At 49.0% G+C, this 13,996-nt stretch overlaps 1 protein-coding gene across 1 annotated transcript in view; it reads left to right on the top strand.

Annotated features, from left to right (window-relative positions):
- The window catches only part of RUVBL1 (RuvB like AAA ATPase 1), a 32,697-nt gene extending 27,468 nt beyond the window's left edge, over positions 1–5,229 (top strand). The window contains exons 10-11 of the mRNA XM_084887216.1: positions 3,699–3,790; positions 4,849–5,229. Of these exons, the coding sequence (XP_084743342.1) occupies positions 3,699–3,790; positions 4,849–5,008 (252 nt within the window). The 3' untranslated portion in view covers positions 5,009–5,229. The remainder of the gene's footprint in view (positions 1–3,698; positions 3,791–4,848) is intronic.
- The last annotated feature ends 8,767 nt before the right edge of the window (positions 5,230–13,996 follow it).

The raw sequence follows: 13,996 nt of genomic DNA, 5'->3' as shown, positions 1-13,996 counted from the left end.
GGTGAAGCAGTCACAGAGCTTAGATGGACACATGGAATGGAGGTCATAAAACTAACCTTATAATGAGAGGCTTGAAGGAAATATACATAAAAGCATCTAACTCAGTCCCTGACACAGAGGGCATGCTCAAAATTCCACATGAGCTGAATTTGGGTTAGGTTTGGGGGTGGGGTGGGGTGGGGGTGCCGGCATGTATGATATTGGGCCTTACCCCAAGGGACACGGTTTTAGTTTTCCCCACAGGAATGGCCTCTTGCTTGATCTGGAGCTGGAATACCAACTGTGTGCTAAACAGTGCCTAAGCACTGCTCACTTAGAATTTCGAGTCCCCTTACTGGTGCTTCAGCAGTTGTTATGGTCATAATCTCTCTTCTTTTTGATGGCTGAGTCATGAAGTGGCAAGTCAAGGATGCAAGCCAGTCTGCCCTTCAGAGCCCAGGCCATCTACTCATTGCCATAGTTGCTGACCCACTGGGACTGCAAGAGCTATGCTATTTTCCCTACTCTGCCCCCCAGTGCTCCAGATGGTCTCGCTGTCAAGGTATAAGTCTGTCACTTTGAGGTCCACATATGGCCACGGCTGGGACATAGAGTGGACCAGAGCAGCACTGACATCTTGACAGGCTCTGCCTCGACTCTCTCTTCTCACCAGAGAACAGGCACTGTTTGTTGGACATTGTATTAAACCCATGGACATGATTAGCCAGCATGATTCCATTTAATTTCAGAACCATGAGGCAAGGAGAACTATTATCCTTGTCATTCTTAAAGATGAAGACTCTGAGACTTAGGCTAATGTAATGCCGAAGTTATTAAGCTTGTCACTGGCTAATAGGTGACAGGCCTGACTAACTGGAATCATGAAGCCCATGTTCCTGAGCACTGTGCCACCAGCTTCCCATCTGCTGGAAATACCTCAGTTCAGGGTGGAGTCCCTCTGGCAGTTCATCGGTGAGCCTTTCCTTTGGAGCTCGGAGGGCTTCTCACGGGCTCTCTCCAGCTGCCCCTTTGCTTATGTGTGGCCTAGTCTCCTTGGCCCTGCCAGCTTTGTTGTTGACCAGTACCCAGCAGTGCCAGGGTGCATAGAGCAGAGGTCTCCCTCCATACCCAGCATTGACAGAATACCTGAAACATTTGTAGTTCATGGCAGCAACTGTATAATTCCATGACTGAAGGCCATGTCACCAAATAATAGTTTTTTGTTCTTGGATGAATGCTAGGTTGAAGTCAAGGCATTCATGGAATAGAAGTAAAGCAAAGGAGAAATAGGTCCCTTCCCCATCCTTTCCATGGGACCAGAGCCTGCTGGGAGAAGCAGCCCTGCACACTCAGAGCACTTCTTGGCTGAGTTGACATGAGCAATTTGGTGCACCTCTATGAGCCTTGGCCTTCCTGGTTCACTGGAAGATCTGTTCCCTCCTTTCAAGGTTGTTGTGAAGACTAAGAGATAGTGACAATAATTTGGAGAAATAGGAAGGGCAGACCATCCCTTCCTACTGCAGTAATTGTTAATGTTATTACCAGCTTGCAGGTGCTTCACAAGCATCCGCTGGGATCCTTACAACAGCTTTCCATAACCAGGTTTTAGGACTCTGGAACAATAGGGCCCCGTGATCACGAGAATAAGCTGCAGAGCTATTGTAGGACCCATTCAGAGCCAGTTCACATTTGTTCCTCCATTTGACCCTGGAGCACACAGTCTGATCTCCCTGGAATGTTCTGCAACTGTGCCTCCAGAGCAGTAACTGCTGGCTGGCTCCCAGCCTGATTCCTTCTTGGCTCAGCCACGCTTCCTCTTGGGTTAGCAGAGGACTGACTAACTGCCAGCATGGGCATTGCCTTGTTCTTGCGGGTTCAAGGGAGAACCTCAGCATCTTTATTGGATGGAGCCTGGGGTAAGTTTTTAAAAAGCAGAGCGAATGTAACTTGTGTACTCTGCCATCAATGCTGACACCCTCATAAACTATCCCAGCAGGTTATTAAATGATTAAAGATCTAATTTATGAACTGTCCATTTCCAAGTAGTCTGAAACAGGAGCTCTTGGGATAGCTCTGACCTGCTCTAGAGAGAGTGAGAGTAGTGTCCCTGACAATCCTGGAGCCCAACTTCCAAATCAGTGCAGTTCACTAAAGATGAAATCCTCGGGGCTGAAGCTTTTCCCTGGAGCAGGCTCAAGGATTAAATATTGGCATCGCCCTCAAGTTTCTGAAGTCTGCAGGGGATATTTTTCTTGACAGGACCTGTAGGTTTCCTTGGTCCCCAGCTGGCAATGAGAAGCCCTTTTTTATATCGGAGCACAAACCTGTCCGGATCTGACTGTGTGGTGAGAGGAGAGTCCTGTGCAAGGGAGCAGAGAGCAGGGAGCAGGGATCTCCCTTCCTGCTCCAGTTCTGCCTTCCCTTTGTCCATCGAGGACCTTCCCTGCTCAGCTGCATTTAGCTTTGGACCCCAGGTGGTAGAACCCCTCATGCACAAGCTTAGATTCTTTTGATGGAGGTCATACCCTGGCTGAACAGGCAGGTTTAATGTAGCTGGTGCAGTGCGAAATATTTGTACAAGTTGCCAACATTTAGAAATTAGGACATTTCATACAAAACTGAGTACAGAGTCTGTTGACAGAATAAAAGTCTTTTCTGCCAGCACCTGGCCACCTCCCCCGATGTGTGCTGCTGGCCTAGCCACCTCAGCTGCAGCCCTGGCCCTGAACCTGGCTTTCTTTCTGAGCAGGTAACATTCTGGGCCCCTTATCAGAGCCACCAGACACTGAACTGCCTCCCCCTGCAGCTCCTGTCCTCAGGGTCTCTGCCTGAGAGCTGAAAGGCCAGTTTTGAAATGTCTATATCCTAAACCTCTGCTCCTGCTCAGTCTACCCTACTTTCTACGCCTCAACTCGGGTGTGTTTTTATGGCTTTAATTTAAACAAGGGCTTCTTGATATCTTGTTTACGAAGCTGCCAAAGTGAAAAATTCCTGTATTATATGAGGCTCAAAGTCTTCGAGTTATCTCGGCTTCACAACACACAACATCATTATCCCAGCTGCCTCTTATCACTCAGTGCTGCTGCGCCTGCAGGATCCCGGTGCCACTTGTGTTACTGCGTCCATACCGCCAGCTTATTTCCCATCCAACTTTACTGGAGCTTCAAACTGCAGCCAGCGTCAGCCTCTTCTTGATAGATTAGATACCTTTGGGTGATGTTATGAGGGCTGGTAAATCTTTAAAAGTAACTTTTTGTGATTTATTCAGCCATCGTATTTATCAAGCAAATAAAGAATCATTCTTCTTACCTGAGTGCTTATAGGTGGTGGTGTCCACGCTGCAGAGGAAGGGGAGAGCCTGTGCGGGAGCCTGGGCAGGTTTCGGAGAGGCCTGCTTTCTGGTTTTGGGGATTGAGTGGGAAGGACCAGGAGGCAGGAGCTGAGCCACCCTGGTTGACTCCTCCAAGGGTACCAGCTGCTTTCAGTCACTTTGAATGTAACACCCTGGCTGTAAAGAAATGCACAGTGCAGATGGCCCTCCAGAGGCGGCTGAGTGCAGTCCTAGGGAGAGGTTGGCTCTCTGCCCCACCAGCTCAGGATTGGGCCTCTGCTGTTCTAATGAAGGGATGAGAAACACTTACTCAGGTTGTTTTTAAAGCACTTTATAAATGAGAATCTTGAGGTTGCTCACTGTTAATCATGGTTTTTCTTCTCAAAAGATCATTAAAATCCGTGCCCAGACAGAGGGAATCAACATCAGTGAGGAGGCACTGAACCACCTGGGCGAGATCGGCACCAAGACCACTTTGAGGTGAGCCACTTGTCCCCTGAAGCTGCTTGAGACCCCACTGGTGCCTTCTCAGCAAGGCCTGTGGAGACCTAAAGGCAGGCCCCTTCTCAGGGTGTAGGACCATGTCTGTTCTTACTGGTATGATGGGTCTTGTCCCAGACACTGTGATGTGGAGCGCAGAATATTTAAATGATGGTGTTTTAAAAGTTAGAGTAACAGGTGATGTCCCCTTGTCCTGTAGCAGGTGCACTCCTGTGATGGACAGCTGGCTCTGTTGCCAGGGCAGTCCCCTTTTTTCCTCTATAGTAGAGGAAAAGGACAGACTAGAGACCAGAGTCCAGAGCAGGGGGTGCATTAGCTGGGCCCTCCCTCACCTCCTTACCCCTCGCTCTGCTGGCTCTGTCCTCCAGGCGTGTCTTGGGTGGGAATGGTGTGTGTCAGCGAGCGTGAGGAGGAGTGCAGACATGGACTGCTTTCCTGACTGTTCATTGGCTCAAAGCCATTGCCTGTGAAGGATGTCCCGCCCGAGTGTTCTCACTCCCTGTGAAATCATGATGTCGCTCCTGTCCCTATTTCTCCCACTCCTAAGGTTGAAACAGAATTGCAAGATGTTTTGTTTGGGTAGATTGGTGCTTTTTAAATCTCCTGGATGCTTGTGCCCTTGGAGAGGGCATGTGCTTATAGTGGCGGTGTTCATTTCCCTGCCATTGTCACAGTCCTGATCTGGCCCTTGGCATTACCTGCCACTAAGTTTGCGCTCCCTTTCAAGCAGCAGTGGAATCTGTCGAAGAACTTGTAGACTAACAGAGATTTGGGGAGTGGGACTTGGTCATGTTGGTGACTTCTGACCCCTCAGTGAGATCCCACAAGTCTTTGAGAAACGACAGTTCTCGTGCCTCCTCATCTGCTGTATCTGCAGCAGCTCTAACAGCCCAGCTCTAACAGCCCAGCTCTAACAGCCCAGCTCTAACAGCCCAGCTCTAACAGCTCAGCCCCTGCTGCCAGTGCTCCTGTGCATGTGGAAGGGCTCCTCTCTGTGGCCACCATCTCACTCCTGCCCTGGCTCCCGTCCACTCTAGGTACTCAGTGCAGCTGCTGACCCCGGCCAACTTGCTTGCTAAGATCAACGGGAAGGACAGCATCGAGAAAGAGCACGTTGAGGAGATCAGTGAGCTCTTCTATGATGCCAAGTCATCGGCCAAAATCCTGGCTGACCAGCAGGATAAGTACATGAAGTGAGTCTTTCTGCAGAGAGACACTCCCAGCAAGCCTGGGCCTGGATACAGCCTGCAGATACAAGGCTCACCCCTGGCCTTCAGATTCTGTTCCCCCTTTGGCGTGGTTAACGGCAAGTTCAGTGTACTGTGTTGTTTTTTTTAAGTTATCACAATTTCTCCCATGGTTGCTTTGAAGGAACTCTGCCTCACCTAGCATGTTTTCTAATAAATCCTTATAGAATATTTTGATGATATCTCTTCTTTTAATTAAAAAACCCCCGACACTTTGTATTTTAGAACAGTTTTAGAAACAGCATTGTTGTGAAGTACAGGACGTTCCCACATTCTTCACACCTGGTTTCCCTACTGTGAACATGCTATGATAGTAGTATGTGATACATTTGTCACAGTTAATGAACCAATACTGATGCATTATTATACTTGATTCACATTTTCTGTCCCAGGATCCCATCAGAATCCCACATTACATTTAGTTGTCATTTCCCTTTAGACTCCTTGTGGCTATGACAGTTCTTTACACTTTCCTGTTTATAATGACCTTCACAATGCTGATCAGGTAGTGTTCTGTTAAACGTACCTTTGTGGGTTTTTTTTTAAGGATTAAAATGTATTTTAATAAATTGATGTTGCATTATTGCTCCATTTTTCCCCCCAGAAAAATTCTAAAGGTATCAGGGACAAATCAAACATGGTACATCAATAAAAAAAAAATTAAAAAAAAAAAAAAAGGCACAGCATAACTAAGATATGTAGGCAAGGCTAAGAGCTACTGTCTGACATTCTGCATATAGCAACCCTGTTCTCAAGGTTGTACTAGGCCTATGAAGAAAAACTGTGGCCCTAACTGGTTTGGCTCAATGGATAGAGCATTGGCCTGCGGATTCAAGGGTCCCAGGTTCGATTCCGGTCAAGGGCATGTACTTGGTTGTGGGCACATCTCCAGTAGGGGGTGTGCAGGAAGCAGCTGATCAATGTTTCTAAATCTCTATCCCTCTCCCTTTCTTTCTGTAAAAATCAATAATATATATTTAAAATATATATATGTATATTTAAAAAAAGAAAAAGAAAAACTGAACAGAAACATCAGACACAGAAGGGCCATCCCTGGGTGATCTTTAACTCTTCCCTCCCCACCCCACCAAATGGAGGCAAGTTAACACAGATTTTTAAAAAGGTATACTAAAATGAAAATCTCTAAGAGAAAGTGTCCTCTTCAGGACATGAAGAAATCATCTGTGGGCTGTAATAAAACTGTGTGTATGTTGTCTGTGACCTCTGCAGTCATTTGCCTGAATTCCCACCTGGGAGTTCATGAAGTGATGGGGCTGAAGTCATTGGGGGATGTTAGCGGTACACATGGCAGTGTCTCGGGTTGAGGAATTTAAGAATGAGAACACAAATAGAACAGGATAAACAAAGGATGGGATGATCAAGATTAATGGGGGCTCTGACTGGATCCACTTTGCCATTGTTCCCACCCTCCCAGGCCTTCAATAATCACGACACTTCAGGAATGCACCACGCAGATATGATTAAACAGTATACCACCCAGAAATGATTTGTAAAATATTGCCTCTCCCTTGCTCTCTGCCTTCAGCATACTCCCCAGAGTAGTACAGGCAGGGAAGACCTAACGATTGGGAGGAATCCCTAAAACGTTTCCAGAGTAGAATTCCAGCTAGTCCCAAAAGGTCCTTTTCTTAAGGCTTTAGGGAAACTAAAAGACTGCAATTTTATTAGTTTCATTGATGTTTGGAGCAAATTCAGCTCCAGGAGCTGCAAGGTTGAGTTGCCCCTATTCCTTCCATTGGAGCAGCATGGCCAAAGTGTTCAGTAGTTGGTGGCATCAATCCCAAGGTTCCATCTGGCATCATAGTGGCAGGTCCTGGAGGAGCTGGGATGCCAGCAGGCACAGGAGCAAGGGGCATGGCACCTCTGTTGTTTATATCTTTCATAGCCATCTGGCCCATCTTGTATTTCCTGTTCTCTCACATCAGGGAAGGTCCCCTTCCCTTGAATCCTTCCATTGTCGCCACGTGTCTTCATCACTGTGCCTGTGTTCCTCCTGCCTGAGCTTCGGTTGCTTTTGCTTTTGCACTTCTTGGTTGTGTAGCTCTTTCATCCTCCAAAGTTCTTGATGCCTCATTAGCATGGCAGCAGCCTCCATCTCCATCTCCAGTTCCTCACAAGCTTCCTTGATGCAGTCCACGTGGTCCTGCTGCTGTTTCTCCATTTCAATGGCATACTCATGCTCAAAGGAGCCAACCTGTGCAGATCTACGTGGCTGCTTCTCCTTGTGAAATTGCTCGTTCCTTATGACCAGCTTCTTTGGAAGTCCCTCTTCATCATCTATCTGGTCCATGGGCTCCACAGTCACAAACTGAGGAAATGTGGTTAGCAGGAAGGAGCTTGCTCTCCAGAGGATCTGTCCAGAGCTTTCTGAGCAGCTGGTTTCCCTGAGAATTCAACAATGCCTTTTCCATGTCCAGCCAGCATGGCTCAGTGGTTGAGCGTCCACCTATGAACCAGGAGGCCACGGTTCGATTCCTGGTCAGGGCATATGCCTGGGTAATGGGCTCAATCCCCAGTGGGGGGCATGCAGGAGGTAGCTAATCAATGGTTTTCATCTTTAATGTTCCTCTCTGTGAAAAATCAAAAAAAATATTTTAAAAAAAAGAAAAGAAAGAAAAGAAAAAATAGAATAGTGTTACCTCTGATATCGGTGTAGCAAGAGATTATTATGGGCTAGGGCTTATGCTAATGCTTCATATTTCTTTTCATATTCTCACAACAACCCTGTGATATTGGTGCCAGTTGTGTCACTTGCCCAGCTGGTAAGAGACAGAACCAGGAGGATTTGGAGTCTGTGCACCAATCCCCTATGGCTATCACACCTTCCTCCTTGTGCTGAGTTGTGGGAGGGGCCTTCAAGATTAACCATCCAATGCAGATGATGCAAGCAGGAGCAGATATGAGGAAGGTGACTTTCCTAAGGTGTGACCCCAGAGGACAAAACCAGGCTCTGCCCGCCTGGACTTCTTCCTCCAGCCCCCAAACCTTCCTCAGTACTTGAGGAGCAGCAGAGAGGCAGCGGTGATGGCTAACCTGCAGTTTGGACAGAGTCCCCCAGCTGCTCAGGAAGCCCTGATGTCCAGAGCAGTTGGTGGGGAGGGGTGTGTGTGTGGGGTGTGTGTGTGTGTGTGTGTGTGTGTGTGTGGTCACAGCCCCGGTACCTGTTCCTCAGGAATCCTGCTCCTTCGGGCTCAGAGATGTGGCCCACCTCACTCATCTGGCTTCCAAAGTGAGGGAGATGGTTCTGGATAAGTGGGGCAGTTGGGATATTTTAATTTTCCTCCTATTTTTTCCAGCAAGGCCTGTGATTATTACATTAATCTTCCATGCGAAGTTTTTACGACCGATCCCTCACTGACTATGAGAAGTTTCTCCATCCATTACCAAGAGGGAAACAGACCCTGTGGGGAGGAAAATATTTGTTACATCTTATCAGGCTGACACACAATCTACCAACAATTATAGCAGCCCCATTTTTTGCACTATTTCAGGTCTGGCGTGAAAAATTGTTGTAATATTAAAGTGAGGCAGGGTGGGGGATGATCATAGGAAACGGCTGATATTCCAAGCTCTGGGCCCAAGCTCTTAGGTGCCTCCCCACAAACTGATTGGGCAAGCTGATTGGGTGGGCTGAGAGGGAGTGTTTGCATGCAAATCCCAGCCTGTGCTAATGGCTCCCTGTGGAAGCCGGAAGGGCTCTCGGACACACCCCTGGATGGGTTCATAGGATATCTTGATTTTTAGGACTAAACAGATGGTGGTATCATACCAGAAAGTCACTTCTTGGTTAGCAGATTTTTTTCAACCATTTTTCTAATAAACGGAGCTGCACAATGATGAGAGTCACTCCCTGTTGGCCTCCGTGTCTCAGACCTCAGGGCCAGCAGGCTTCTTGCTGCCAGGAAAGCAGTAGACATTAGTCACCCAGCATCCTCTTTCCCTCCCAGTATCAGCACAGAGGGACCCGAGCAGAGGCAACAGGTGGTAAAGTGGAGCAACCTGCTCCGGGGGCATGGCAGGTAGGGACGTGGTCCTGATGAGGCTAGTCCCTTCTGGTCCTGAGCCTTGGTTTCCTCATCCTTAAGATGGGGCACTCTCCCACATATCCAGGTGGGACATGGTGAGGGGATGTGTGGCTGTCTAGAGTACTCAAGATACTGGAATTCAGGGAAGAGTTCCCAATCCCTGTCCGTCTTGGAAGAAGAGGCCACTATTTGTCCAATAGGAGCCAGAGGCCAGCTAGGCTCCACCCTTCCCTGTCCCAGGCAGATGGTCCTTGCAAAGACCTAGGAAAGGCCCCTAGAGAAATACCTCTTGGCTTAACCCTTCCTCTAGGCTGAGGGACAAGGGCGGGTTCAGGGCCACACAAGCTTGGGAGCAGAAAGAAGAGATCCTGCTTTGTCCTCTGGGTTTACAACTAACTTTGGAGAGATGGACAGACCCTTCACTGGGCCCCTGGGATCACATCCTCAGTGAGGCCCAGCCAGAGCTGGTGCAGCCAGAAGGGAGAAATGGCTGTCTCTGCCCAGCCAAGCAGTTGGCCTGGAAAACCGCTACTGAGAGGTTGGAACAGTGTTCACCTCAATCCACCTGCTGCTCACCCTTCCATTCCCCAACCCACTCCCACTCCCGTTTATTCCTGGGACAGCAGGCTCTGTGGGGACGAGGGTAGGCCTGGTCAGGGTGACTGGGCCCCTGGGAAGGGGGCGGGGACGGGAGAACCTTGCAGCAGGCCTGGGAGAGGGGGTAGGGAAGGAGAGGGGATAGGGATGGACCAGAAGCAGGGGCTGGCTGTCAGCAGGCTGACCCTGTCGCCCCTCCCTGTCACTCCGCGGCAGGTGCGGTGATTAATGGCCAGGCCTCGCTGCCTGTTCTGCCATCAGCATGCGTCTGGGCGGCGATGGATGTGGCTGTCAGGCCGGCCCGGCCGGCGCTGACCCTCGGCCCCTGTCCGACGCGATCAATGGGCAGCACCCGGCAGGCAGCGGCTGGGCCGGCGCGATAAGATGGGCCGATGAGCGCCCGCCGATTACCCGCTCCGTCACCCGCAGTTACCGACACGCCGCCTGCGCGCGGGTCTGCGCCGTCTGCGCCGCTTGATTAATGGGGACGCCGGGAGCTGCCGGCGGGGCGCGGGCGCGGACTCCGCACCAAGGGGACCTGGTGGCGTCAGGCGCCGGGGTGCGTGCTGGCCAGCGGGCGGTGTGCGCGGCACAGGAGACACAGGGCGGTCGGTGCCAGTCTGGACCGTGCGCTCACAGCACCTGTGCCCGGGGCCGGCGGTGCCCAGGACTCGTGTGCAGGACACAGGCGCGAGGGCATGCATGTGCCCGGACAGCGCGCACAGAGGGTCACTCAGGTGTCTCCGGCGAACCTGGGCGGTCACAAGGGCCTGCGTGACCCGGGCTGACCGTGAACCGTCACCGCTGGGGTGGGGAACAGCTCATAGGACCTCCCCACCGTGGCCCCTGCTTGGCCCGGGCTTCTGTTCGCCCGCTGCAGGGCCCCTCCCCACCGCCCCAGTCAGGCCTCTGCTCAAAACCCCTTCCTAGGTTCCCATGGCCCAAGGGACAGATCACAAGGCCCGGAGGGGCGCCTTGCATAGTGCCCGGCTTCAGCTCACAGTCCCCGGCGCCGGGTGCCCTCTGACGCGCCGGCTTGGCTTGCGCGACACCAGGCGACTGCAAAGAAGCGGTGGGACCTGCCAGCCCCGAGGCACACAGACGCCGCGGTGGTGCGCGCCCCCAGGCCTCTCCTCGGGGAGAAGAGCCTGCCACAGGCCCCATCACCCACAGCCCGGGAGAGACCGTGCGCCAGGGCATCCAGGAGGGGCAGGAGGGCTTCCAGGGGTGGTAACCGGAGCCCGGGGAGGCCGGTCGCTCCAGGGACAGGGGGCTGAGCAGGCGGGACAGGCTGGCGCGGAGCCCGAGGAGTTAGAGTGGCCGAGGGGTCATGGGCAAGGTCAATGCGGTGGCGGCGGGGATCAAAGGCTATCCGCTGCAGGCCCACGGCCTCTCCCTCGCCGGTTCCTCCAAACCCTTAGGTCTTCGTGGTCTCTTCCCTGCCCCCTCCCCACTCCCATCTCCTACTGGCCTGGCGGCCGCACAGCTCCAGTGATTGCGGGGCCACAGCGCCCCCTTGCGGAAAGAGGCGTACACCTCGGCCCCATCCCGCGCCTGGGGACCTGCTGGTCCACACCTCTGGGCCTGTGCGTGACCAATCCTGGAGTGCAGTCTGGGGTCCTAGCCACAGCCCTGGCTCCCTTCCCTGCAATCCAGACTGCCAAGGCGGGCAGGGACGGGGAGCCAACGTGCCCCAACATGCCTATAGGAAAAGAGCGGGCAGGAAAAGCCTCCTGAGCTGGGATTTTAATTTAAAAAAAAAAGAAAAAAGGTTATGGATAATTTACATCATGATTCAAAACGTAAAAGTACAATGAATCTCCTTTTCCCTTGCCCTCATCCTGTTTCCCTCTCCAGAAGCAAGCTGAAGTATACAGCAGGTGCACCTCTCCAGGGATGTCCTGTGCCAATACACACGCATTCCCGGCATTTATGAAAATTTTCAACATTGCAGGAATTGCTTGGTGACAATCTGCATACCTATCGCCTAGAAACTATTTATCCTTCTCCTCAAGCCATCAGTCCATTTTTACCCAATCATTTTTATTCATTTCAAAGTTGAAGACATCAATAAACCTCCTGTGGTCAGCCAACCTCCTATGGTCCCCCCCCCCTCCCTGGCCTCAATGGGTCCTGATTGGGACTAGGCAAGATGGCCCCAATCAGCCCCAATTGCCAGCCAGGCCGAGGGACCCCACCTGTGCACGAATTCGTGCACCAGGCCTCTAGTTTTCTTATAATTGTTTGCATTTCTGTGGTATCAGTTGTCACTTCTTTATCATGTCTAATTTTATTTGGGTCCTCACCTTTTTTTTTTTTTCATGATGAGTCTGGTTAAAAGTTCATTAATCTTGTCTATTTTTTCAAGGAAACAGCACTTGGTTTATCTTTCTTTTGTATTTTCTTAACAATTCTATTTTACTTATTTCTGTTCTGCTCTTTATTATTTCCATCCTTCTACTTACTTTGGTTTTTGTTTGTTGTTCATTTTCAGTTGCTTTAGTTTCAAGTTTAGCTTGCATATTTGAGATATTTTCTTGTTTATAGGCCCGTATTGCTGTGAATTTCCCTCTTAGGACTGCTTTCACTGTGACCCATAGACCTTGGGTTGTTGTGTTTTTAATTTGTCTCAAGTTATCTTTTGATTTTCTTATTTTCTCATTGTTAACCCATTCATTGTTTAATAACATACTATTTAGTCTCCATGTGTTTGTGTGTTTTTCCATTTTCTTCTTGTAATTGATTTCTAGTTTTATACTGTTATGGTCAGATAAGATGCTGGATATGATTTCAACCTTATAAAAATTATTGGGACTTGCTGAAACCGGTTTGGCTCCGTGGTAGAGCGTCGGTCTGCGGACTGAAAGGTCCCAGGTTCGATTCCGGTCAAGGAATGTGCCTTGGTTGCGGGCACATCCCCAGTAGGGGGTGTGCAAGAGGCAGCTGGTCGATGTTTCTCTCTCACTGACATTTCTAGCTCTCTCTCTCTCTCCCTTCCTCTCTGTAAAAAATCAATAAAATATATTTAAAAAAAATTATTGGGACTTGTTTTGTAACCTAACTTATAGTCTATCCAGGAAAATGTTCCATGTGAACTTGAAAAGAATGTATATTCTGCAGCTTTGTGGTGAAATTTTCTAAAAATATTAAATTCATCTGGTCTAATGTGTCATTTAAGACTGCTGTTTCCTTGTTGACTTTCTGATGTCAATGGAGTGTTAAATTTTTTACTATGACAGTATTATTGTCGCTCTTTCCCTTTATGTTCATCAATATCTGCTTTATATATTTGGTGCTTATGTTGGATGCATAAATGTTTACAAGGATTATATCCTCTTGTTGGATTTCTTATCATTATGTAATGTGCTTGTGTTTTATTATAGCCTATAAAGTCTATTTTTTAATAGAAGTCATCTTTTTTTTTTCATTTTGTTTGCACAAAATACCTTTTTCCATTCCTTTACTTATAGTTTGTGTGTCTCTTGATCTGAATAGGATCTCATGTAGGCAGCATATGAATGAGTCTTGTTTTCTTATCCATTCAGCTACCCTATGTCTTTTGATTAGTGCATTTAATCCATTTATATTTAAAGTGATTATTTTTAGGTGCATAGTTAGTGCCATTTTATTATTCATATCTATGTTTTTTCCCTTCTTCTTAAAGGTTTTTATCAAATATATATATTTTTATTGACTTCAGAAAGGAAAGTAGAGGGAGAGACAGAAACATCAATGATGAGAGAGAATCATAGACCAGCTGCCTCCAGCACGTTCCCCACTGAGAATCAGTCTGCTACCTAGGCATGTGCTCTGACTGGGAATCAAACCTTGACCTCTTGGTTCATAGGTCGATCTCAATCATCAATCCATGCCAGCCAGGCTTAAAGATTCTTTTTTTAAAAAATATTTTTTTAATTAATTTTTTACAGAGGAAGAGAGAGGGAGAGTCAGAAACATCGATGAGAGAGAAACATCGATCGGCTGCCTCCTGCACACCCCCCACCGGGGATCTGCCTGCAACCAATGTACATGCCCTTGACCTAAATCGAACCTGGGACCTTTCAGTCTGCAGGCCGACGCTTTATCCACTGAGCCAAACCGGTTTTGGCAATTCTTTAACATTTCTTCTAATACTGGTTTGGTGGTGATGAATTCCTTAAACTTTTCATTGTCTAGGAAATTCCTAATCTTGCCTTTAATTTTAAATGACAGCCTTGCTGGGAGGGACATAGAGAGTGGGTGTCAGCAGATAGAGGGAGGTGATGGGACTGAAGCGGGGCCCCCAAGCTAAGGCA

The sequence above is a fragment of the Pipistrellus hanaki genome (genome assembly GCF_964339955.1).
Source record: "Pipistrellus hanaki genome assembly, chromosome: 6".
NCBI lineage: Eukaryota > Metazoa > Chordata > Mammalia > Chiroptera > Vespertilionidae > Pipistrellus > Pipistrellus hanaki.
Note: the sequence above shows the minus strand (reverse complement) of the source record. Positions and strands in the feature narration are given on the sequence as shown.